This window comes from Oryctolagus cuniculus, chromosome 3, assembly GCF_964237555.1.
Source record: "Oryctolagus cuniculus chromosome 3, mOryCun1.1, whole genome shotgun sequence".
Lineage (NCBI taxonomy): Eukaryota > Metazoa > Chordata > Mammalia > Lagomorpha > Leporidae > Oryctolagus > Oryctolagus cuniculus.
This window is the reverse complement of record NC_091434.1, coordinates 33,294,818-33,321,626: the sequence shown is the minus strand read 5'-3', so window position 1 is coordinate 33,321,626 and position 26,809 is coordinate 33,294,818. Positions and strand designations below refer to the sequence as shown.

Genomic DNA, 26,809 nt, shown 5'->3' with positions numbered 1-26,809 from the left:
TAATGATGGGGACTGTTTAGTAATTACATGGTCAATGCTATGTAACCAGGAATTAATTCCACAGTTTATAGATTACATGGTAATTTACTAGATAACTTAATGAGCAACTGTAGTGGAAATTGCGTATTTTAGATAATGTTTTGCTGAATGTAATTTTTTGTGAAAAAATTAGACCACTAGCTATCAAAAACTTAGTTCAAGTTTGAATTATCTTCTCTCTTCTGAGCCTCTGTTAGTATGATGCGGACTATGGGTGTAATTTATTTTTTGAACGTAGAGGTGCTGTTTTGCTTGTTTTTGAGGATCCGGTTGGTAATGTTTTAGCTAGGTTGCTTTCCTCTCCCCAAGGTCCATCCCTAAGCTTGTACGAAGGAAAAAGAGCTACTGATATTAATTTTCCAAACATGAAAAAAAAAAGTAAATGAGGACTAAAATACAAGGAATCTTTAAAAAGTTAATGGAAAAATACATATTATGAAAAAATGCATGGATTTAAAAAAATTGCAGCAAAATAAACACATCTTTTAATTTCATTTTCCTTGAACTTTTAAAAATACCTTTGACTTTGCCTTTACTCTTTAAGGATTCTCTAGTAAAAATCAAAATTTAGAATACTTTAGAATATAATAATTGTCAGTATTTGTTCCTTTGAGAAGTTGTGTGGTTGAGAATTGGACATGATTATCAGAATTTCCCTCCAGTGAGTTAATGTTTCTCTTTGACTACATTGACCCTGTTTCAGATCTACCTGGAGGTAATTATAATTTATTCTATTCTTATGAAATAAATTTTACATAGATTTTATTTGAAATTTTAAGCAGATATTAGTATGTTTTCACATTTTAATGCTAAAGAAATGATATTTATTTATTTGAGCAGAATTTTGTTATACATTTTTCTGTCAAATATTTTGACATGTAAATATATAAAAATAATCTAAAACAACATTGCTGTCCCCTATCTCAGTGAGTGCTTTAGTAGTGATTAAATGCAGTCCTTTTCAGAGTATTTGGATGTCTACCCACCTTTTGTGTTTCTTCATTTGTATTTCCATAGCCAACTTTCTTCTAGAGTGGCTTTTTTTTTTTTTTTTTTGACAGGCAGAGTTAAACAGTGAGAGAGAGAGACAGAGAGAAAGGTCTTCCTTCCGTTGGTTCACCCCCAAAATGGCCGCCACGGCCAGCGTGCTGCACCGATCCGAAGCCAGGAGCCAGGTGCTTCTCCTGGTCTCCCATGCGGGTGCAGGGCCCAAGGACTTGGGGCATCCTCCACTGCCTTCCCGGGCCACAGCAGAGAGCTGGACCGGAAGAGGAGCAACCGGGACAGAACTGGCGTCCCAACTGGGACTAGAACCCGGAGTACTGGTGCCGCAGGTGGAGGATTAGCCGAGTGAGCCAAGGCGCCGGCCTCTTCTAGAGTGTTTATAAATAAATAGGCAGCAAAGAGTTCTGAAATTCAAAGTTGATCTATCACTTAACAATGAACATTGATATTTTGAATCAGTTTGTATTCCGACCATATATTTCTCTTTTCCACAGCCATCTCGCGGGGTGTTTGAAGAAATGAAATATTTGGAACTTATGATTGTTAATGATCACAAAACGGTAAGAATGTACACTGAGTTTTAGGTTCAATAGCTTGCATCATAAGGAATGCATTTTACTGTATACTTAATCAGTATTTGTTACTTATTAAAGACAAGATGTTTAGATATTATTGTTTTAGAGATATTGAATGCCATGATTTATTTCTTGATGTTTGGAGACAGTGGGTTTTATAGAATTTTCGTAACTCAAAACTTTCCATCTGTTTAAAATGATCATAATGAATAGATCTACCTATTTGGCACTTTTTACTTGTCTTCATTTAAAATTCTTATTCTTTACATTTCTACATGTATGCATGTATTTACATCATATATATTTGGCCACTGTTTCCTACATTTTCTCCATGTCTTTGTTCTGCTAATGTGTTATTTTCTCCTTGCTAATTATTATTATTTGTGATAAATCTAATTATAGGAGATTTACATGTATAATAAATGTGTTTGCAAAGGTATTATCTTTCATTGATGATTTATTTCTTTAAATATTGGAAAAATGAATAATTTTTTGTTACTTCTGTGGAAGTAAAATGTGATTGAGTGTGTCATTTCAGTAACACATGAAATATAAAAAACAATTCTTGCTCTCCATTTGCCCCTCTTAAAGATAGAGACTTTTAGCTGTACTCCACCAATTTCCCTTATAAAATATCTTAGTTGAAGGCTAGAGTATGCTGAAGTTTTGGACAGTAGGTTACATGCTAGTACTGAATGTGCCATGTTAGTCAGTGGTGAATTTTAACACCTGGCTCTCTAGGGGAAAAAATGCCTTTATGTACAATGCTTGCTGATATTCATGGTATAAATAGTACCACTATGGATTTCATGCTCTCAAAGTGAAGCCACTGACTGAAGAACTCTGTCCAGTTGGCTCTTGTAAGCTGGTAGAAGCTGGCTTCAACAATCACTGTGATACTCCTCCACATATTTAGGCCAGTGGTAATTTTTGGTGTAGTTTTACTTCTAAAAATTGAATATGCTAACAGTAGTTTTCATGAAATGAAGTTACATTTTTGGAAAGACTTTATAAAGAGGAAAATCTTTAAAAATGCTTTAAAATCAGATGGGTGAAAAGCTTATAAAATATTGAAGTGAAAATTCAGATTGATTTGCAAGTATCTTTAAGTCCTTGTTTTATTTTATTTTATTTTATTTTTATTTTTTATTTTTTGACAGGCAGGAGTGGACAGTGAGAGAGAGAGACAGAGAGAGAAAGGTCTTCCTTTGCCGTTGGTTCACCCTCCAATGGCCGCCGCTGCAGCCGGCGCACCGCGCTGATCCGATGGCAGGAGCCAGGATCCAGGTGCTTTTCCTGGTCTCCCATGGGGTACAGGGCCCAAGCACCTGGGCCATCCTCCACTGCACTCCCTGGCCACAGCAGAGGGCTGGCCTGGAAGAGGGGCAACCGGGACAGAATCCGGCGCCCCGACCGGGACTAGAACCCGGTGTGCCGGCGCCGCAAGGTGGAGGATTAGCCTATTGAGCCACGGCGCCGGCCAGTCCTTGTTTTATTTTAAAGAACCCCAAATTGGACTAGCAGACTGTATGTTTTCTGCTAAAAGAACAGTGTGAAATTCTAATTCACAGTCTTTACTTTGAAATGTAAATTTTTAAAAATGCTGTCAATTTATATTTAAACTTTATTTGAATAACTCTTCTTTAATAAATGCTTTCCATTAATTGCCAAATAAGAATTTTGTGTTGAATATATCATTTTTCAATAGAATACCTTCTACTTTGTATAAAGATTCATTTTCTGTATCAGTAGTTTTAAAAAATATTGCTTAAGATATGTTAGCATATTAGTCAGCTTTTCTTTAGTATAGAGAAATAACTGAGACAGGTTAACTTTATAAAGAAGGTTTGTTCTGACACGGGGTTCTGGAAGCCAGGATCAGGTAGTCACTGCTGCTTTAGTCTCTCCTGATGGTGTTCTTGCTGGCCCAGTGCAGAGGTGGAACAGAGCGTCATATGGCCAGAGACAGGAAGCGTGCCCGTCTGTCTCTAACTCTATCTTAAAATGCCACTAGGATTCAATCACGGGGCTCCACCCAGCAATCTAAGTCAATCCCAAAGGGCCCACCTCTCAACATGATAGTTGGATAAACTTTCAGCTCCCTAAGTATCATTAATTTATGACTTTGAGGTTTAAATTTCTGCATGAGTTCAGGGACCATTCAAAACATAGCAGTTAGTCAAGAGCAGACTTTATCAGAATTACATACGATTTAGGAGTGGTCTTCCCCGAAGGAAAGGAAAGCCAAATGTGTGGGCAGTCGGTTTAGGCAATGAAGGCTAACATGTCAGATTTTAAAGCATGTTAATTTGCTTAGCCAAGATAATTTTTAATCTGAATTATTTTTTTTAGATTTATTTTTATTTATTTGCAAGGCAGAGTTACAGAATGAAAGAGAAAGAGAGAGAGCGAGAGAGCAAGAGAGTGATCTTCATTGCACTGATTTACTCCCCAAATGGCTACAGTGGCTGGGCTGTGCCAGGCAGAAGCCAGGAGCCCAAAGATTTTTCCAGGTCTCCCACTTCAGTGCAGGGATCTGAGTACTGAGGCAATCTTCTGCTGCTTTTCCAGGTGCCCATATGGGATGCCGGTTTCACAGGCAGTGGCTTAACCTGCTATGCCACAGTGTCAGCCCCCATCTGAATTATTTTTGATTATTGGAATGTTAAGATTTTTTCCAGCTACTTCTCAATCATGAGCGTTGTGCCATGTTGTGAAATTATGACTTGAGGAGCGTAAGCTTTTCCCAACATCCATTATTCAAATGCTTTTAAAGTAGTGAAATAATAATTAAGATATATACAGTGTCTTTGAATGCACAAAGTGCATTCCAAAGTAGCTGGTGATCAATAGATTCAATTCTAAACCTTGCCTTGCAATTCCAAATCTCTTGTTCCATTAGACTATATTTGGGAAGGCATACAAAGCAATCTGAGAGCAGATCTCAGTACCTATAAAAAAATGGGACCCTTCTTAAAATGTTTTATAGATGGAAAATTTCTATAGATTCCTCCATGTATCCTGTGAAGAAGTTACTCTATTTAGCCTATCAACTCTTTAATTAATAATCCATCTTTTATCAGTAACTTTCAGTAGTTCATTATAATTATCATGGCAAAGAACTAATGGTCATTTGTACTAGTAAATTTAGAGAGAATATATGTTTTAAAATAAAAAAAGACAAAGCTTTTGTTTTTGAGTGGCAGTAATGCCTGAAGTGAAAAGAATCTGCCTAAGAAGATTTTTACAATTTAAAGAACTATTACTCCTGCACTAACAAAACAGAACTAAGTATATTCCTTTTACTTTAAACCAGGTTATGTTTTAGCTCATAATAGTTCCAAATAAGAGTCATATTTCAAAGATTTTTTTTAGGGTTGAGAAAAGTTCCTTTTTGAGGAATATTTTTCATGAAGTGAAGATAGTTTTTGAATTTGATTGCCCCCAAAAAGTAGTAAATCAAAACCCAGAACAAAGTATTTAAATTCACATATTAAAAGTAAAACCGAGTAGAAAAATTAATCCATCTAATATTTCATATTTGAATATTTGCTGTTGGGCTTTAGAACACTCATCCACTGAGAGTTCTCATCTTACCATTTTCATACTGTGTGAAGCAATACAGTTATTGTGATATCTGATGCCTTTGGGCTGGATGTCAACTTCTAATTTTAATTATTTTCAAGAGTCAGATTTCTTAAGAATTTGCATTTGTTCAGGGAAGAAAAGTAAATTTGCCAGTTCAAGTGTAAGTTGTTTTCAGTGATCAGAAATTGTGAAAGTAAGTTTTGTCATAGATAGAGCTTGCACACTTTTCTTTATATGCAAAATTAGTTCTCCTTCATGCAAGAAATAGAAATATGTTGCCTGCATTTGCATTCAAGCTTACTTACCACTTTAATTAAGAGTAAGCTAACATTGGCTGCCTGAGAAAATGCACTTATTTTCAACAGACATCACATTATTAGTCGCTTTCAATTAGAAACAAAAAAAATCCCTCAATTTTGTAGAAATCATCTTGGTACCTGGCTGACAGAACCCAATTTGTGAGCCAGTTATAGCCTTGATAAGAGTCTGCAGACATTTCTCCAAGACACTTAAGTTAAAAAAATATTAAAAACTCCAGCCTAATGGGAAACTGGTTAGGATGTTTTAATGTACATGAAAGGCAAATGGTTTGCCTGCCTTTTTGTTACATATTGTTAAGTATAGGTCAATAAGTATACATATGTGCTGAGAACACACATATTTTTCAATAATCCCCATTTGTTTTTTCTTACTTAAAAACCACTCTGTTTTATGTACACATAACAAATTATGGGTTCCTACCAATAATGATGACTTGTTAGGAATGCATGTGAACTATTTAGTAGGAATCATTGACTGAAAAAGTTCATCACCCATCTCAATCCAGAGAAGGCTTTGAGCTCCAGCTGTGTGATCTTTGTTATTTGGGTAAGACAAAACCCACTTCATAGAGTTGTGAGGGCAGATATTTGGTGTAGGAGAAACGCATTCTAGTTCCTAGTAAATCCTAGTGCTCAGTTAAACGGCACTTCAGATGAACAAGTCTGGTGGTCACTCTTCTGTCCTCATCTTATTCTCTCAGCATCATTGGGCAGTCAGTTTTTTTAAGCATTTTCTTCATTTCTCAACTTCCATGACACGCAACTCCCAACACCTACTCATGTCTCTATTGCAATAGTTGATAGGAATATTGCATTTGACATTTCTTTTTAAAAAAGATTTGTTTACTTATCTGAAGGTCAGAGCTACAGAATGGGGGGGAGGGAAGGAGAGGGAGAGGGAGAGGGAGAAGGAAAGGGAGAGGGAGAAGGAGAGGGAGAAGGAGAGGGAGAGGGAGAAGGAGAGGGAGAGGGAGAGAGAGAGAATCTTCCATCCATTGGTTGACTCCACAGATGGCCACAATGGCCAGGAATGAGCCAGGCCAAAGCTAGGAGCCAGGAGCTTCTTCTAGGTCTCCCACATGGGTAGCAGGGGCCCAAGCACTTGGGCCGTCTTTTGCTGCTTTCCCTAGGTGCATTTGCAGGTAGCTGGATTGAAAGTGGAGCAGCTGGGACACCAACTGGTGCCCATCTGAGATGCCAGCACTGCAGGCGGCAGCTTTACCTGCTATGCCACAATGCTGGCCCCACATTTAACATTTCTAAATCAGAACTCTTAGCTCCCTAGTCCTAAACTTCTTTCCGTAGTCTTTGTCATTATTTTAAATGGCACCACCATTTTCCATCTATTCAGTTTCAAAGCCTAGAAGTCATCTTTTGTGCATCTCTTTGCTCACATTTCACATCTTACACATGAGCAAGTCTTGGGGGATCTCCCTTCATCATACTTCTGGAATCTGCCCCCTCTCTCTATGGCTGTCCGGCCCCTATGACCTCTTGCCTGAGTGATTGCAGCAATTTCCCAGCAGGTCTGTCTGCTCTCATTCTTGATGTCCTCTGAGTCCCTAACTATACACAGCACAGTGATCTTTGTGAAAATAAAATGAGAGACTTGAATATTAAATCTATGCAATAAATGAAGAAAGAGCTTATTTGGATAGACTTTGCAAAGACCTCATTTTATTTATTTTAAACTTGTAATTTTTCCTTTGATTATTATAGTATAGGAAGAAATATCTGAAAGGTAAAAATTAATATTCAGAAACAAAATAAAATTCACTTTAATGGGTGTTTAACACCACTCTGTTAGAATAGATGTTATCTAATGTTTGTACTTTCTTTTTGTAATGTGTGTTTCATAATACCAAGACTTTTTTTTTTTTAAGTCTACAATTTGGTGGCATTTTTGTACCTTCACAATGTTGTAGAATTGCTAGTTACCTCTGTCTAGTCCCAAAACTTTTCATCACCCCAAGAAACTTTATGTTGAAACTTTTAATCTTAAAGGTATCTGAGATTTTTCAGCTTGTGGAACTTGCTAGGCAATTTAAAATATGGAGCTATTACAGAAACTTCTTTTGCTAAGTATAGAAAACTCTTTACAGTGATTGAAAATTTTAGATTAATATGATGTTTTATGAACTAGTTGCATGCATATATTGAAGTTCAGTTTAAAAGAACACATAAAGACAGTTTTGGTCAGATTGTCATGCACAGTGGTAGCAATAACATGAATAATAATATTATACCAAATTGTTATGAATTAGTGAATGCTACTAATAGCATATTAATTAATTTATTACACATTTATCATCAGCCACAGCAGTCTTGGTGTAATAAAAACTAGACATCAGATGTGTAAGCGTTGAGATGTACATCCCTTGTTTAAAATACGTAGACACAAGATTAGAGAAAGAAAAGAAGGGTTCTGACAAAATCATACGGTAAAAGTAGGACATTGGGAAAAGAAGAATATTATTTTCCAATGTGGAAATATTTTTAATTTTCATGAAAATGCATTATTGAGTAATTATAATTAAAGATTAGTTTCAAAGGCTTGTGCGAATCTATGATAGTTTCCATTGTGCTTCTGTTTCGTGTTGTAAAACATAATATCCTCATGGACCAGTAGAGGGCGTGATCTTCCTGCGGTAGACTTCAGTTTTCAAATGTCTTTTTAAAGACACATTGAGCAAAATAAACTAGTCTCTCTCTCACTGTCCACTCTGCCTGTCAAAAATAAATAAATAAACAAACAAACAAGTCCTTGCTAAAAACATAGCTCTCTAACTCTTGTTATAGAAGTATTAGTTACTTTGCTTTTATTTATATTCTTAAATAATCATAAATAATCTTAAGCTATTGGACAATTCTTTTGTATTTTTTGGCTTCCTTTTTGCTCTGATTTGAGCATTCGAACAAAAGGTTTCATTTGGAGGAGGCGTTCCTCTGAAGAATTGTATTCAACGCATGACAAATCCGTTTCATATTGGGGGCAGTATCAAAGTGCTGCCCAAGACACTTTCTTTTTAAAAATAATTTTATTTATTTATTTCCTTTATGAGAGGGAGAGAGAGAGAGAAAGAGAGAGAGAGAGACACACACACACACACACACAGAGAAACACTCCTATTCATTGACTCACTCCCCACATGCCTGCAACAAGTAAGGCTGAGCCAGGCTGAAGCCAGAGCCTGGAACTCCACTTGGACCTGCCACGTGGGCGGCAGAGGCTCAGGTACTTGAGCCATCACTGCTGCTTCCTAGGTGTGCATCAGCAGGAAGCTGCAAGCAGGAGTGGAGCCAGGTCTGAAACTCAGGTGCTCTGATATGGTACGTGGGCATCCCACGTGTCCTGAGTACTTATCCCTAAATTCTGTGTTTTTAAACGGCATGTTCACTGCTGCTACAAGGTTTACGTTTTACAGAATTGTGAAATTTACCTTCAGATTGTGATTTAGCAGTGACTGTTACATTTTTATTCCTCCCACTATCTCCCCCCTCCCCAGTATAAGAAGCATCGCTCGTCTCATGCACATACCAACAACTTTGCAAAGTCTGTGGTCAACCTTGTGGATTCTGTGAGTATCTCCATTTTCTTGAACTGATTGTTACCCATATGGAATGGTTTAAATATCTACCCCTCTTTGCTTACTTGTAACGTCAGTTATTTCCTGGACAAAGGTAAAAATGCAGGCCTGAAGTTCATCTGGCTAAGAAATGATGGGACAGGCTGCTTCACAGGAGGTACTACTGTCAGTTACAGGGGACTGGTAATTCTTCTTGTAATCCCAAAGACGCATTAGTAATGCTTCTCAGTAATGGCTGGGCCTTGTTGTCACCAGAGGACAAAGGCAGCCAGGAGAGCTGGCTCCCAGGAGAGTGTGAGTTACAGTAGGTACATGACACTCCTGATGATCAGTTGTACTTTTCTTAAACGTATGGTGTTAGCAGAACAGAATCAATAGATTGAGGTAGCGATGTATATAGGTAACAGCATTTGTGAAGTAATTGTTTCATTAAGGACACAAATGAGTGTTCCCAGTGGTGAAATGTTTGAGATTTTATTTCTAGGTCACAGACTTAAGTGCAGGTCCAGAATAAAACTAATGTGAAGCAGTAAAAGACTTCTAATTCTACAAACCTTTTATATTGATATGATTTCTCCTCTCATTTTGAACGATACACAAAATGATGTTAAGCTTTTCTTCCTTTTTCTTCCCTTAAGTAGGACTCCATAGATCTGGATAGTATACGTTATGTTCCAATGAACAATTCAATTTGACTAGTTGTACATAGATAAAATATAGCATACTACTTTATATATTCTAATGTGAAATGCTGTTATATTCAACTAAATGTATTTTATCTGATATTTATGGTACATTTCCTCTTAACTTGAAAAAAAGACTCTTTATAAATTGCCAACCATCTAAATAGTCTTTATGTACTCCAAAGAGTTGTTCTTTTAAAAATATTTATTTATTTGAAAGGTAGAAAGAGAGAGAGAGAGAGAGAGAGAATCTTCCATCTGCTGGTTTATTCCCCAAATGGCCACAGCAGCAGATCTAGGTCAGATCGAAGCCAGGAGCCAGGAACTCCATCCTGGTTCTCCTACCTGGGTACAGGGGCTCAAGCACTTACTTGGGCCATCCTCCACTGCCTTCCCAGGCACATTAGCAGAAATGGAGCATGTGGGGCTGGCACTGGCCTTCTGATATGGAATGCTGTGTCACAGCAGTGGCTTCACCTTGTGTGCCACAACACCAGACTCGTTTCCGCTTTTTCAGTGGTCCAGAAACATTCAATCATGCAGCTACTCATAAACGTATTTGTGTCTGGTAGGCACAGATGTGCAAAAGAATATCAGATAGAGTTAGGATTGAACCTCTGAGAGCCCGTTATACTTGTTTTATTAATTTTCTTTAATTTCAGTTTTTATTAGTGTTCTCAGAGGAAAAATATAAGTGAATATGGAAAGAGAATTGAAATGCATTGCCTCTGCAGACGCTGTTCAGTTGTTAGCATTTGTGGAGTAAGTCAGGTTAGCACATGTTCTGCTCCATGTAATGATTTATTTTGGGTTACCATTTAAGGTTCTAAAGCAGTCACTCACTTTTAAGAGACATTATATATGGCATTCCTCACCTTCAGTGTATTCAAAGATCATTTGCTGTTTTCTTAATTAGTTTGACAATAGGACAAAATCACAACATTCAAAGATGCTTAATTGCGTCAATTTAGTTATTGGGCCAAAGTAGAGCAAGAGAGCAAAAGAGTAGCAACTCACGTTTTGTTGAGAATGAGATGAGGAACATAAATACACTCTTTTGTCTTTTGACCTTAGAGCAGTGATTCTCTCCCAGTGTTATTTTACTTTTCATGTAACCTGATCTCCAAGGGCAAGCCAGCCATGTTATTTGGTGCTTGTCCAAAGAGTTAGTGATGTATTCCAGGCCTGTTGGGATAACTAGTTGTACTGCCCTTACTCCAACCTGGTATATCAAGTTCCAACCTGTTAACTTCCTATGAGGTTTGGAAAGACGATTTTACTGCATCTTATCCTCAATTTATGTCCTAACTTTCAAATCGTGACATTCCTGTTGTTCAGCCCCCGGTAAAATGCCAGACCACTAACTATGCTGATCTGGATTGAAATAAGGAGAGTTGGTGACATGAGAATGCATGTGATTGATTGTCTTCTCTTTCTTTACTTTTGCTCTTGGTTAGGAGAAAGAAAAGGAAGATTCTCTGTGATGGGCTAATTATGACCCCATGTTCTCCTCTCACCTCTCCCTTCCTGTCCTTCCACTGACTAACTCACTGAACGTGCATGTTTGACCCAGTGTTTTCCTCCTGCACCTGTCCTGTTGTATACCCTCAGATTTATAAGGAGCAGCTCAACACCAGGGTTGTCCTGGTGGCTGTGGAGACCTGGACTGAGAAGGATCACATTGACATCACCAACAACCCTGTGCAGATGCTCCATGAGTTCTCCAAATACCGGCAGCGTATCAAGCAGCATGCTGACGCGGTGCACCTCATCTCGTATGTACCCACTGCAGCTTTTATTGTAGTCTTTAGTTTGACATTGATCTTTATCCCTTTGTTGTACTAGTTAAGTTGCATATCAGGAAGTCGTGACTTGAACAAGATTTCTGTTAGGTCCTCTCTCTGACATATAAGAAGCATGGAGGTAGGATGTCCAGTGCTGAGATGCTACTGGTTCCACAGCTGCTAATTCTAGCACATGTACCTTCCATCCTCAAGCTGGAACACATGATCCAAGATAGCTGCTGGAACTGCTGCCTTTGTTACAGTCTGGAAGAATGACAGGCAGCGGAAGGGGCAAACAGGCACTTTTCCCAGCTTAGTTGGCTCCTTGTAAAGCAGACTTCTTGAGTCAGTTCATCAATAGATCATTTGCTAGAGAATAGTGATAAGGCCAGACCCAACTGTAAAAGAATAGAAAATGTAGACTTTTTAGAAGAGCTAGAGAATAAAATGAACTTTTCCTTACTAAGAAAAAGGGTACCACATGTATAGATGTTTTCAGACAGTCCTCTAAGACTCTGGACTCAAAACAAAATACTTCTTATTTCCCTCTCGATTTTGCCCTTTTCTCCTTGTGTTTTCTCCCTTTTTTTTTTTTTAAGATTTTATTTATTCATTCGAAAGTCATAGAGTTACACAGAGAAAAGAGAGGCAGAGAAAGAGAGAGGTCTTCCATCCAACTGGCCACAATGGCCAGAGCTGCGCTGGTCTGAAGCCAGGAGCCAGGAGCTTCCTCCAGGTCTCCCACGTGGGTGCAGGGTCCCAAGGACTTAGGGCATCTCCTACTGTTTTCACAGGCCATAGCAGAGAGCTGGATCGGAAGAGGAGTAGCCAGGACTAGAACCGGCACCCATATGGGATGCTGGTGGTTCAGTCCAGGGCGTTAACCCACTGCACCACAGTGCCAGCCCCTTCTCTGTCTTTAATCAGCAATTTATAGCAATATTTTGCTATATACATCATACTAGAAAAAAGTCAAGGGTTGTGATCTCTTTTATCTTTGTGTTTTCAATTTCTGTGCCAGAATCTGATGTTCAGTTAATACTTGCTCAGCTGAAATTATTCAATATAACATAACTTTAAAGCAACTATAACAACATATATTTAAAATGCAATTTTTGATTAGTTGGAGGAGGATGGTTTGGGGATGTTCGGAGTAGAAGAGTGTTTGTGTTTGGGGAGAGTTTATATAATGACCACTCTTTTTCTAATAACACTTTGTTTTTAAAGGCGTGTGACATTCCACTATAAGAGAAGCAGTCTGAGTTTCTTTGGAGGTGTCTGTTCTCGCACAAGAGGAGTTGGTGTGAATGAGGTAAATTTTGTCAATATTCATAAAATAGACCCTTTTCTTTCTTCCCTATTGCCCAGTTTACATCCATCTTATGTTTGTTAGAATGATGACATTGAGAATGTAGCGTGAGTGGCTTTTACTATCAGATGTAATCCAAGTGGTCTCTTAGGTTCATAATGATATTTTTGGGTATCTCAGTGGTAGTTTTTTATATTTATCAGGCAAATACAAACCAAAGGTTGGCCCAGAGATTTTTAGGGCCCTATAGATAAAGAGTTTAGTTTTTATAGGCTCCTAATTCCCCCCTTTTTTAGTTATAGTACTCTTCTACCCATGCTAGATTTAACTCGTTTAAATCAATGGGTTTACAGTGTTAGCGTCTTTTCCTTCTTCCAACTAAAATCTTTATTTATTCATTCTACCTACTTGTGGAACAGGTTGAAACAAATTTTTTGAATTTTTCTAAAGGGAATTCTCAGTTGGCAACAGAAACCAAAAAACCCTAACCAATTATATCTAAATTATATCTGATTGATACTGGAATGTGTGGTATCAGGTTATCCCAATAGCTGTAATTCAGCTATTTATGTATCTGTAGTAAGTTGAATGTATTCTTGGTGGAGCACAGCCTTCTGTGATTTGTATTTTATGTTTCTATGTGTAAGAATTTCAAGTTCTAAGAGCTGCCACACAGTGAGCAGGGCTTTCTGCTTCTTGAGCCCAGTTGCAAGGAAGAAGTGATAAGGAGCATATGCCATGCTTAGATGCTGTGAGGCTCTGCTTAGGGAACTGAGATGATACATGGTGACAATTAAGAAATAATAACTAGCTCTGTGCACTCTCTCAAATGTTTCCCACACACTTTCAACTCTGAAAAACAGTATGGTCTTCCAATGGCAGTGGCACAAGTATTATCGCAGAGCCTGGCTCAAAACCTTGGAATCCAATGGGAACCTTCTAGCAGAAAGCCAAGTACGTACATCGACCTTCTTACTCACTTTTATGTGTCATTCTCTCCGTACAATGCATGTCCAGTCACTAAATACTCTCCATTCAAAGTCATTATAGTTTAATTGTAGTTTATCACTTTCCTCTAAAAGATTTATAAGATGAGCAACTTGAGGTCATTCTTAATCTGTTTAGGGTGCAGAACTTTCAGAATTCTTAAATCGTATCCAGTTTCTTAGCACATGCATTAGCTCTTTCTCACACTGAACAGTGTTAGAACTGGAGATGGTAAATACTTACCCTCTGGCCTCTAACCAGTTGAATAGACACAAGACACTAGATGAAGCTCCATCACAAAGTTAGCAATAGTATCATTAGATTGGGAAATAACTTAGACATGGAGTCCAAAAAGAGCTCAGGTTTAAACTCTGATTAAACTCCATCTGATTGCATCAGAAAAGTTAGAGGAGGTGCTACAGGAAGATCCTGCCCCCTGGGCCTTTTGAGCATACAGGTAGTAGAGGCTAGGATTCTCCTCTTATGGGGGGAGGGTGGAGATGAGTGAGAGGGAGTACGAGCCAGAGATCCCATCCAGCAGGAAAGTGTGTCACATGACTGTTAGCTGTCACTTTTTTCACGAATCAGATGAGAGGTAGAAGGAAAGAGGGGCTGACTTGTTGTGTGGGCAAAAGATCTAGGACTCAACGTTATTTCTTTAAAGATTTATTTATTTATCTGAAAGACAGTGTTACAGAGAGAGAGAGAGAGAGAGAGAGTGAGTGAGAAGTAGAGAGAGAGATCTTCCGTCCACTGGTTTACTCCCAAAATGGCCACAGTGGCCAGGGTTGATATGGGCCAGGCTGAAGCCAGGAGCCAGGAACTCCATCCAGGTCTCTCACATGGGAGGCAGGGACCCAAGGACTTGGGCCATCTTCTCTGCCTTCTCAGGTATACAAGCAGGGAGCTGGAGCAAAAGTTGAGCAGCCAGAATTGGAATTGGAATAGCTGGGACTCTGCTGCAGGCAGCAGCTTAACCTGCTGCACCAAAATGCTGGCTTCATGGACTCAACATAATTTTAGGAGTCCATGAAAAATTTTAATTTCTTTAAAAATCAGAATATACTCCAACTTGGTTGGTATTTCTCTTTATACAAACGTGGTAGTACATCATAATTTTTAGCATATTTTTGTGGTGTCAGGGTCCACAAATGTTATGATGTGATCTTGTAGAAAGATCATTGTGTTCACTTGAACTATCCAGTTAAGTGGAAGTCCCCTCCCTCCTGTGAAAATATGAGATGCTGGGAATAAGTGTCTCCCTTCCCACCCCTACTTCCTCAGGGAAGATAAGGGCAAAATCCACCTTAACATGCCTGCATTTCATACTTTTATGTCAATTATGCATAATATTAGGAAAAAATTGAAATAAAATGTATATCCATGGGCTTCTTGGTTCCCTTAAGGGATACATTATCATCAAGTTACATGGTTATCACAGGTGTCTAGTGCTTTCTGCAGATTCCCACATTCATTTATTAGTATCACACTCAAAGTATTTGCTTTCCCGAGGAAACACCCAGTACATATTAAAGGTAATGTTGGAGTTTCATCAGCTGGCATAGATGTCTCACAATTAGAAAGAAGTATAATTAGGTTTATTACCTTGTTTGAAAACCTTGGGGCCAGCAAGAGGCCAGTGCTAGGGTCAGCTTAGAGGTGTTACTCCATTGGATAGTGGAGTATGATAAGAAATAAAGTTCATCCCTGATGGCTTCCCAAAAATTCTTAATTATTTTGTCAACTGTGTAGGCAGCTAATTCACTAGCTTTGAATTGTGAATTTTTAAAAACGCACTTGCAGGTCTTTTTTTTAAAAAATAACTTTCCTCATGATAGAACACAGAATAGGAAAATACAGATGAAGAGACAAGCCTATCATGATATTAAAATGTAAATCTCTAGTATCTGAGTAAGTTATATTTATGTTTGTTATTTAATTTAAGTAATTATATACACCTCTATTTTAGATTGGTCTCTTATACTAAACTTTCATCAAGTCCCTGGCAGATCCTTGCTTTGCCTCTAGCAAATTGAATTCTTTAATTTCCAGTGCTCTCTGTTCTAAGGACTTCAGTGATGATTCATTGCATTTGGGCTGCATAGTTTCACAGTTCATGGAGAGCACATAGGCACACTATCATGTATAAACCTCAAATTCGCTCTGGCGAATAGGCTCAGTATAGAAATGGAAGCATTGATATCCATGAAATATTGTCACTTGCCTATTAACTTGAACTAGAACATAGGCATTCACTTGTCTTTTTTTTAAAAATTTTTTATTTTACATGTAGAGTTATAGACAGTGAGAGAGAGAGAGAGAGGCAGAGAGAAAGGTCTTCCTTCTGTTGGTTCACTCCCCAAATGGCCACTAGGGCCGGACCTATGCAGATCCGAAGCCAGGAGCCAGGAGCTTCTTCCTGGTCTCCCATGCAGGTGCAGGAGCCCAAGCACTTGGGCCATCCTCCACTGTCCTCCCCAGCCACAGCAGAGAGCTGGACTGGAAGAGGAGCAACCGGGACTAGAACCCGGTGCCCAGATAGGATGCCGGCACCACAGGCAGAGGATTAACTAAGTGAGCCATGGCGCCAGCCCCTAACATAGGCTTTCTAGTTTCTAGATTAGGGTATATGTTGCTGATTGTTGGAACTGGGAATGTAATTGAATTGTTTGAGTTATAAAAATGAAATAATAATTTTATTTATTGTAGATTGGTTTCTTAGCCAGCAACCTATACTTCTAAAAAGGATAAGGACATATTAATTTAAAAGAAATCAATCTTGTTCTATGAGACTTTGCATTCTGTTTTTATTTGGCATGGAATTGGCAATACGGAATTCTTACAAGGGCTGATATGTAATCTGAAGATGTAAATTTTGTTGTTTCCTTTTTCCTCTGCTGCTTTTTATTGTTTGTTGGACTAGAATGTGACTGCACAGAATCCTGGGGTGGCTGCATCATGGAGGAAACAGGGTAAGATTTTATTATGTCTGTATTTGATACATGCTTTCTGCTAAAATTGTTACGTAGAGACAAGCTTTCAAGTTTTGGTCTTTTAGCTAAGCACTTAGTGTAAATCCAATAATTAATTGCCTGTATTTTAAAACAGAAAGGACTAATTCATTTTGTATTTTAATTTTTTAATTTAAGGTTGGTGATAAAAGCAAAGTGTTGTAGCTCCTTTACTTCTCATTAACCCTTAAAGGAAGCACGTTACTAAATGCTTCTAAGTTTAGGAAAGACATTAATTTTTTAGTACACTTAGAATAAAAGCTGGTTGTCTACCTGACACAGGCAGTAAAAATCAATTTAGTCATCAACTTACGTTTTTAGTCATCAATTTACATTTTAAGGAACTTGTAAATGTATATTTACAGCAATAAAATACTACTATAATGCTTCTCTAATCCATGAAACTTTTTAATTATTAAGACAGATTTGTGTCTAAATTAGGCAGTCTTCTATGAAAGAACTTGAACATCCCCTCATCTATCCTCTCTTCTGTCTGGCAGATACTTTGGGAACTAGAGCAGCTTCCCCAGAGCTGCAATTGCTTCAGTGAACCAAGGCCTGGAAATATTGCCCGCTTTCCCGGAGGTCTTTGCCTCCGTGGAACCACTATGCCCCACTGCCCCTAAGCTCTATAGCCCAGTCCTAGGAGGCAGAGAGGTTTCTTCACCCCTGTGCCTCTCCTGTTTTCTTTGCCTTATTGGACACCTGCCCAGCACATTTTCCCTTTCTGGCCCTACCCCATTCCTGGGCCTGGGTTGCCAGAGAACCTGCCCTGCTGTGCAGAGCCCTTCCTGATCTTCCTAGCAGACCCTCCCAGGAGTGCAGCTCCTGGGGAGAAGCGGAGTATGAAAGTGAGGGTTTGCCAGAGTCAGCCATTATTCCCTCTGCCTTAGAATATGTTTCTAGAAGTGTAGATAAAAATTGAAACAGTTTCCATGGTCCCCTTACTGTTGTTCCATGGTTAAGAATTAATGGTGTACACATGCTTTGCAGAGAACTGCTGTAAGAATATAGCAGCATTGGTTTCTATAAGAAGTCTTCTCTCTTTTACACTCCCAATTTCTAAGTGAGTCTTTGGACTATCTGTAGAATATAATAAAACTATTTAAAGGTATGTTTACTCTTTTAAGTACATATTTCCATATAGTCCTGGTAAGAGATCACATATAAGCTACCCTTACCCATCAGAACACATTAACCCATTGGATTATTTCCCAGAAGAAGTGTTCTGCCATTCTCAAATCAAATATTTCTAAGGAATCACTGTCTCTGATTCAACTGACCCTTGACCTTGTGTAGGATATCCACCTGTGTACTGACATACAGATAATAATTTGATTAAGTAAATTGCAGAGAGACTCATTTTATGTTCTTGCTAAATCCTGACTACCACCAAGTGGTATTAGAAATTAAGAACAAGGAGTTGTTATCCATGGCCACTCATCCTAATTCTATTTTCATTGTATGTTTACATACACACTAAAGACACATGTACATATGTACCGGGGTACTTCCAAAAGTTTATGGAAAGCAGGATTGAAAGGTAAGTTAATTTGGTGAGAAAAATTCTGAAATTCATACAGATAGTCATCAAAAATTTCACAGAAAATGTGTATTATGAAAAATAATGCATAGAATTTAAAATTTTCTTGCACAGGCTGGTGTTGCGGCTCAATAGACTAATCCTCCGCCTGCGGCGCCGGCACACCAGGTTCTAGCCCCAGTCGAGGCGCCGGATTCTGTCCCAGTTGCTCCTCTTCCAGTCCAGCTCTCTGCTGTGGCCCGGGAGTGCAGTGGAGGATGGCCCAAGTCCTTGGGCCCTGCACCCCATGGGAGACCAGGAGGAAGCACCTGGCTCCTGGCTTCAGATCAGCGCGGTGCACCAGCCGCAGCGTGCAGGCTGCAGCGGCCATTGGGGGTTGAACCAATGGAAAAGGAAGACCTTTCTCTCTGTCTCTCTCTCGCTGTCCACTCTGCCTGTCAAAAAAATTTTTTTTTCTTGCACCAAAATAAACTTATATTCCATTTTTCTCAAAATTTTTCAAGTACCCTCACATGTAACATCTCTTTAGGATTTCCTTAATAACCCGAGTTGCATTATAAAAGCCTGCAATACATTGTCTTTAATACATTGACCTTCACAACTCTTCTGATTGGGACATGAGCTCCTTTTATTCTGGAGAGAGGCAGCACAGCCTTTACTGAGACAGCAAATAGAAATAATCACACTTTAAAATATAGCCTCGGTGACGACATTTTGTGATGAATTTTTGAAAAACATCGTTTCAAGCTGTGTCGAAAAAAGGGTTTAACTGCTGAGAAGGTTGTAACCTAGCCTCCAATTCTGTGATTTGTCTATGAATTTCTTTCTTTCTTTTATTTTTATTTTTTTGAAATTCTATCACACGAACTTCCTTGACAATTTGAATATCAGTACCTTGTCCAAAATATGTACATTCATCTGAATCCAGAGTGACTGGTCTAATTCAGGAGTTTTCTCTGATGACTGCTTTTGGCAAGCTATTTACATGATTGATTCTTTGTTTCCTCAGGGTATCTCATTCCCGAAAATTTTCAAAATGCAGCATTTTGGAGTATAGAGACTTTCTGCTGAGAGGGGGTGGAGCCTGTCTTTTCAACAGACCGACAAAGGTTAGTAACTTAGAAAGTGTGATCACTTCTGCAATGTTTAGCAGTGAAACAGTGCTGAGCATCAGATACTTGTCTTGGAAAGAGGGTTTCTTGTCTGTCAGATTCATACTTGATTACACAATGTTGAAGACTGAGTCTTATTTAAATGAGTAAAAAACTGTAGAGTCAGTCTTCAGAGTCTCCCAAATCCTCCCCCCACCAAAGCAAAAATCCTTTCATTAAAATATCCTTGAAATTTTCTTTTTGGGATTTTTACCCTGATGCTAAGAGATAGGTTCGGTTAAGATGAAATACAAGGAGCTTTCACAAACCTGGTGGAAATGTATATTATGAAAAATTATGCGTGGATATCAAAAAAATTTTAGCACCTAAATAAGCTCATCTTTTAATTCCATCTTCCATGAACTGTTCAAAGAACCAGTATATTATTGTAGCCCGTTTATCTGATAGCATTCCTTCTAGGAGCATAACTGATTTTTAACTTAAAATACTTTATTTAAAAATGTTTTGAATAACATGCAATGTCTGTAAATTTTTATGGGATAATATTTCAATACATATAGAGTGTAAGGTAATCAAAGTAGGCAGCTAGCTTTTCCATTTCCTAATCTTACTGTTTGGAACCTACCAACCCCTCTTTTCCAATTCTTTGCACAGTGTATGATACATTATTGTGAACTTTAGTCACCACACCATGCTAGAGCACTAGAACTTGTTATTTCTCTGTGTTTTGTTATCTATTATACAACTTCCCTTTATCCTTCCTCAATCCGCCCTTCCCAAAGTCTAATAATCATTATCTAAGATCAGATTGATTTTTTTTTTATTTCCACATATGATGGATAAGGTATAGCATTTGTCTTTCTGTGACTGTCTTATTTAACTTAACATAAAGATTTCCAGTTCCATCCATGTTTCTGAAAATGACAGGACTTCATTCTTTTATGGCAGAATGATACTCCGTTGTGTATGTGTACATTTTCTTCATCCATGTGTCCATTAGTAGACATCTAGTTTGCTTCCATATCTTCACTATTATGAACAGTGCTGCATTTTCTTTAGATGTATATCCAGAAGTGGAGTAGCTGTGTCATATGGTAGATCTATTTTAATTTTTTAAGGAACCTTCATACTGTTCTCCATAGTGGTTATGCTAATTTGTATTCTCAACATCAGTATTTAAGGGTTCCCTTTTCTCCCATCCTTACCAGCCAGCATTTACTTATTTTTTTTCATAATAGCCATTCTAAATGGAATGAGATGATATTTCATCGTGGTTTTGATTTGCATTTCCCTTGTGGCTAGTGATGTTGAGGAATTTTCTTGTATTTGTTGGTCATTTATATTTTTTCTTCTGAGAAATATCTATCAGATCCTTTGTCCAATTCTTAACTAGATTGTATTTTAAAAAATTTTTTGGTGCTGAGTGTTTTGAGTTCCTTATATATTTTGATATTAATCCTTTGTCAGAAGAATAGTTTGAAAATATTTTCTTCCATTCTCTCAGTTGTTTCTTCATTCTTTTGATTGTTTTCTTCCTGTATAAACTTTTTAATTTTTGATATAATTCCACTTGCCTCTTTTACTACTTGTGCAGTTGAGGTCTTAGCCAAAAACATCATTGCCTGTACAAATATCTTGAAGTGTTTCCATATGTCTTCCAGTAGTTTGGTGTCTAATCTTTAGATATTTGGTCTATTTTGTGTTGCTTTTTTTTTTTAATACAGTGAGGGGTGGTGGGATCATATTTCAGTCTTATGTGTATGAATATCCAGTTTTCTAGCACCATTTATTGAAGAGGCAGTCATTCTCTAGTGTATGTTTTTGGCACTTTTGTCAAACATCATTTGGTTGTTGATATGTGGATTAATTTCTGGAATCTATTCCATTGGGGTGTGTGTATGTGGTCTGTTTTCTTAGGCAGAAAGCATTACTATTAATGCTATCTAGAAAATTGTCCAAGGTATTTACGGATGCCATAAATACATATATGTATTTATATTGCATAGTCTCTTTACCTGAGGGGGTTCATCTTGTCAACTGACATTTCATCAAAATTTGTATACTCAATGTCACAGTCCCTTATCCAAAAATTCTTAATTTAAAAACTGAAAATTTCTAGAATTCTTTATGAGCTCACAGAAAAACATATTTGACAGTAAAACTCGTTCCAAACTGAAAATCTTCATTCCTCATAGTATAAATATTCATAAGTTTTACTGCAGAAATGTGAATGTTTTTATTTATAGGATGAGCCCCAGGCTTCTTGGGACTATTACACAGAATGTTGTAAATGCATCATACTGTCTAAATTCCAGCAAAGCCATAATTCTCAAACTTATTGGCTGTACAGCTTTTGGATACATCCGTGGACCTATGATATAGTAACATTTTTGGAAATGGAAGTGACTCAACAGGCAGAAAGATGGGATTATTGCTAATTGGTAGATAGTAGAGAAATTCTAACATGGCAAATTTCATATTTCCTTTAACAATGCTATTTTGAAATCAAACATAGTTCATTGCAACATGAAATGTTTAATACTCTGCAATGAGAGAGCAGTAAAATCATGTTAAGTTTTTTTTAAAATCAGTGACTTACCTGGATAAATGACAGAAAAATTTATTTCATACCAATAATTGAGTGGTACTGCTGAAGTCAGGGAATGAGAACGTGATGCCTGACATCTTTATAAAATCTCAGTAAGGCTACAGAAAAATAAATTGGACTGTTGAAGTGATCTTGCATCACTGAAGTAGGCAGCCTGCCTTTCACGGCATCGATCTCATTGCAGCAGAAATCTGAAAGCTTCAATGTGTTTAAATGGGTGAAATAAGCTAATGTGAGCTTCTAGGATTTTAAATTATAATGGACTTGGCTAATTCTACTTACCTTGGAGTTTATCAGCTAATTAAAAAGTATCATGCCTGAGAAAACAGCACCTTCTTGGTTGGATATGAAAGTGTCTGGTTTAAGCCCAAGGATCCATCATTGGATTTCTGAAATTGCCTGTAGATAGGAAGAAGATTATTCCAATAACTTGGAAACTAAGTAAAATTAACTGCACATCTTCTGTTTTTAAAGTTAGTGAATAGAAAATTATTACATTGTAATGTTAAAGCATTACATGATGTGGCCACAAATTCAGAAGTTTGAATTCCGAGACAATAACGACCTCTCATAACAGTAATTAAGCAAAAACTTATTGTTAAAGAAGAACAAAGGAAAGCATGGAGAGACTGTTCCATCACCAGATGGGACAGCAAGGAAGACCTGAAGCGAAGGGCTGGGTAGTACTGAAGACAGCATTCGGGGTCCGACTGGGGAAGTTCCCAGTGTCCTCCTTGCAGATGAGGTTCCAACTTGCATGGAACTGGGGGAAACTTAAATACTAGTTTCATATGAAAGTGATATTCCTTTCATTATTTATGTTTGTTCATACGTGACTTGGCTCTGGTGGTCTATGTCAAAACTGGCCAGGTTCTGACAGAGACCATGTATGCAAAAAAAAAATGCTTTGTCAAGAGTACGTTTTTCCTGGGGGAGAAGAGCCAATTCTTCCAAGAGAGCTGCACACTTCTCTTATTAATCTTTACCGATGAGGCTACACTGCAGACAGAAACATAGAGAATTCTTAAAAACTATTTTTATTAACTCTTTAGACATATAATATGAATATTACAAAGATTTTTTTAAAAACCTGTGAATTTCAGGAAATAATTTATCTGTAAACATCAAAGACATGACTTTTTCCCAAGTGTTCTTGGAGAGTGAGTGTCTATTTGCACATGTTTTGTGTTATCTTCACAGTATCTATGTATACGTTTTCTGTGCTTTGGGATTCCATGTTTTCCATCTGGTTTGACAGTGACCTATCTCAGGATGGAGGGAATATCCGAGGGTGAAAGGATGAGAATCCTGATACAAAGTGCTTGTCGTGGCCTTTCCCTTTTCCGTTCTCCCCCTGCCTGCTGATCAAAACCCCACAGAGACTGGGACTGCTGATTTGGACTTTCCCCTGGGGAGTCCCACCCAAGTTGTCTGGGAACCTTATTTGCTTCTTAGAATAGCCTTGACTTTCTGGAAATAGAAGGTGGATCCAGTCTTTCTCAGGTGACCTCATGGAAGGCAACCCTTTGTTGGGGTGTGACCAGCTGCTGGGGACAGAATCTCTTTGTCCCTCTAATATTCATGTCTCTGGCATTTGGGATGAGGTTTGCTGTCCTGCTCTTCACCCAGGAGTGGTGATCATGCCCAGGGAGCTCCTGCCCTGAGTGGTGGGAAGTAGATGTTTTTTTCATGTAATAGAGTTTATTTGGTAAGCAAATTCATGGTGTCAGTAGGGTGGATTGTTCTTGAAATTTGACTCTTTCATCATTTCAGAGGTTTCTGTACATCCATGCATGTGTCTGCACATTGAGTTAAGAAGTATCAGACAGAGCAGATTTTTTGTTTTCATGAGAATAATGGGATTGGATTTGTATCACCATTTTTTCCCCTAAATTTGTTTTCATTTACTTGATTGTACATTTCACATTCGGCAGTGACTGAAACATACTTAATTTTTTGACAATTTTTATGTCTTCTCAGCTGCTTTGAGACAAGTCAGCAAGTTAGATGTCTGTAAGTCTTATTAGCAATGCATTTCAGTTCCATTAGCAAAAATGAAAAGTGATCCACTCCTCTTGACAGCTTCTCTCCATAAAGAGTGCCTCTAATGCTGGAGGGCATCTCCAGGGCCTGCCACTAGAGAATCCCTGAGAGATATTATCCCCCCTTTCAACAGGTTTTTTTTAGAAGTGTTGTTAATGAGTGAACAGTATTTCCCACAAATACATCATCGATAAGATGCCATAACAATAGATCATGGAAGAATAGCACGTGATAGTCGATTGTATGGCCTTGTTTGTGATCTGGTTGGTGTGTTTTTCTGTGATAAATTAAAGCATTTTACCTCCCCCTCCCTAATCTCTTTCAGCTGTTTGAGCCCACAGAATGTGGAAATGGATATGTAGAGGCTGGGGAGGAATGTGATTGCGGTTTCCACGTGGTACGTATAAGAGGTCTTCCTTTTGTTCAGCACAGCTCTTACCCAGAGCTAACTAGAGTAGCATTAGTGAGAGGTTCATGCTATCATTCCTTGTGGTTTTACTGCTCTCCTTTCTGATCTCCCAGATCAATGCTTAATCCCAGCTCAAACACATTAGATTTAGTCATATGCTTATGGCCTTGTCTGAAAAATCCTAATGGATTCTTTTAATCAGATTCCTTACCTCTTAAAATTTCATACTGTAATATTCAGCTTGGACAAATTGTTCCAAATTATGAAACATTTTCCCTGTGTTGTGTACTATTTTTGTTGTCACAGAACTAGGTTGTTTATTAAGAGTATAGTAGACCTAACCAGGAGTGGGTTGCCTACCTAGAAGCAAGCACAGCTCTCAGTAGATAGGCTCGGTCTAGAAGATCATATCTGGTTGGGAATATGACAGGTGGGAGTCTACCATGTTTGAAAGTGATTATTTGCTAAAATGTTTGCTTATGCTTATACAAATGTGATCATTAGCATTATTCACAGAGTCTCATGTGGGGAGAATGTTGGACAAGTAGTCACTAAGGTTCTTTGTTTTCCCAAGGAATGCTATGGATTGTGCTGTAAGAAATGCTCCCTCTCCAATGGAGCCCACTGCAGCGATGGGCCCTGCTGCAACAATACCTCATGTCTCGTGAGTCTCCTGACGGTCGCATCTTTCTTTTATCTGACAGATTAGCCAAATATCTCAAGGTGTACATTGATCTTGTCACCACTTTGTTGGTTACGTTGTGCATATTTGCCCAGCAGCTTTGTAGAGTCAATAAATCTATCAAATTCAGTGGGTCACAACATTTATCTTTATTATTATTCACTATTGACCATCTTATCCTCTGATGCCTCCTTAAGAAAATATACTAAGATTGCTTCAAAAATAAACATTGACAGTTACCCTACTAGCATAGTTGAAAACCAAATTAAATTGTTAAATAGAAGAGGGACAATTCCTGTGGTCTTTTAAATAATATGACCTACTTATAACATTTTCTTCAAAACTTGTCCCAATTTATTTTAAACCTAGAGCATAAAAAGTAGTGCTCATATTTTTCCATTTAACTTTTTAAAAGATATTTATTTCAAAGGCAGAGGGAGAAAGAGAGAGATCTTCCATCTTCTGGTTCACTTCCCAAATGCCCACAACAGCTAAGGCTGGGCCAGGTCAAAGCCAGGAGCCCAAGTACTTGGATCATCACCAGCTGCCTCTCAGGGTGCACATAAACAGGAAGCTGGAATAGAAAGGGGAGCAAGGACTTGAACCCAGGTACTCTGATATGAGATGTGTGCATCTTAAGAGGTTGCAAACACCTACCCCTGGTTCTTTTATTTTTTTTAAATTTATTTTGGAAGAGAGAGAGAGAGTTGGCAGGGACCCAACTACTTTAGCCATCACCTGCTGCTTTCTAGGGTGTGTATTCACTGGAAACTAGAATTTGGAATGGAGCTAGAACGTGAACTTGGGCACTTTAATGTGGGAATCTAAAGTGGCAGCTTAACTGTTGTACCAGATGCCTGTCTCCAGTGTGGCTTTTTAAATTTCCTATAAGGCAGGAACCCAAATGAGGAAGTAATTGTGTATGTTTATATGTGTATACAGACACATTTTGTGTGTCTGTGTACACATGGACTCTAATATCTATGTGGCCTCCAGTTATTTTTGAAAAGTCATTTTTTAAATCTTCCTTCTTCCTGTGTACAAAACCTCTAATGTTCCTTATAGGTGTAAAATTGTATGATTTTGTCTTTTGTTATGTTTTTTGCTTTGTTTTCTATACCAAGAGGCACTATGCATTATGGTGTTCTGGAAGATTCTAGCTTAGTTTATACTGGTTTTGTGTCCCCTCCCAGACTATCGATTGCTTGATGCTAATGTACTTCCTTCACTTTTTACCCATTCCTGCCCAAAACAAGCAAAATGTTTTGTATGTGATAGGCATTCATGGGTATCACTGATTCATATGAATTCATTAAAATTTTATTTCGTGTAGTTACCTAGGGCAAGACTAATATCCCAGCTAATAAGTAAATAAGGAAGGTTGAGCATGTATGTCAAACATTTAGAAAGATCTTAATTGTTTGTAATATGATATTTTGCTATGTTGTCTTAAGCCAAACCATAATTTTTTCCTTACATATATTGTTTTTTTAAAATAATGCTCTGAGACAGTGGATTTTGAGA

At 38.0% G+C, this 26,809-nt stretch overlaps 1 protein-coding gene across 4 annotated transcripts in view; it reads left to right on the top strand.

Annotated features, from left to right (window-relative positions):
- Nucleotides 1–26,809, top strand: part of ADAM23 (ADAM metallopeptidase domain 23) — a 170,093-nt gene that overhangs the window by 103,416 nt on the left and 39,868 nt on the right. For all 4 annotated transcript variants that reach the window (XR_011387146.1, XM_008259040.3, XM_002712550.5 and 1 more), the window contains exons 9-17: nt 1,539–1,604; nt 9,034–9,105; nt 11,409–11,572; nt 12,809–12,893; nt 13,754–13,844; nt 16,801–16,849; nt 19,441–19,540; nt 24,520–24,591; nt 25,178–25,267. Coding sequence is in view for 3 of the 4 variants with exons in the window: in XM_008259040.3 (XP_008257262.3) it covers nt 1,539–1,604; nt 9,034–9,105; nt 11,409–11,572; nt 12,809–12,893; nt 13,754–13,844; nt 16,801–16,849; nt 19,441–19,540; nt 24,520–24,591; nt 25,178–25,267 (789 nt within the window). In the remaining variant the exon portion in view is untranslated. The remainder of the gene's footprint in view (nt 1–1,538; nt 1,605–9,033; nt 9,106–11,408; nt 11,573–12,808; nt 12,894–13,753; nt 13,845–16,800; nt 16,850–19,440; nt 19,541–24,519; nt 24,592–25,177; nt 25,268–26,809) is intronic.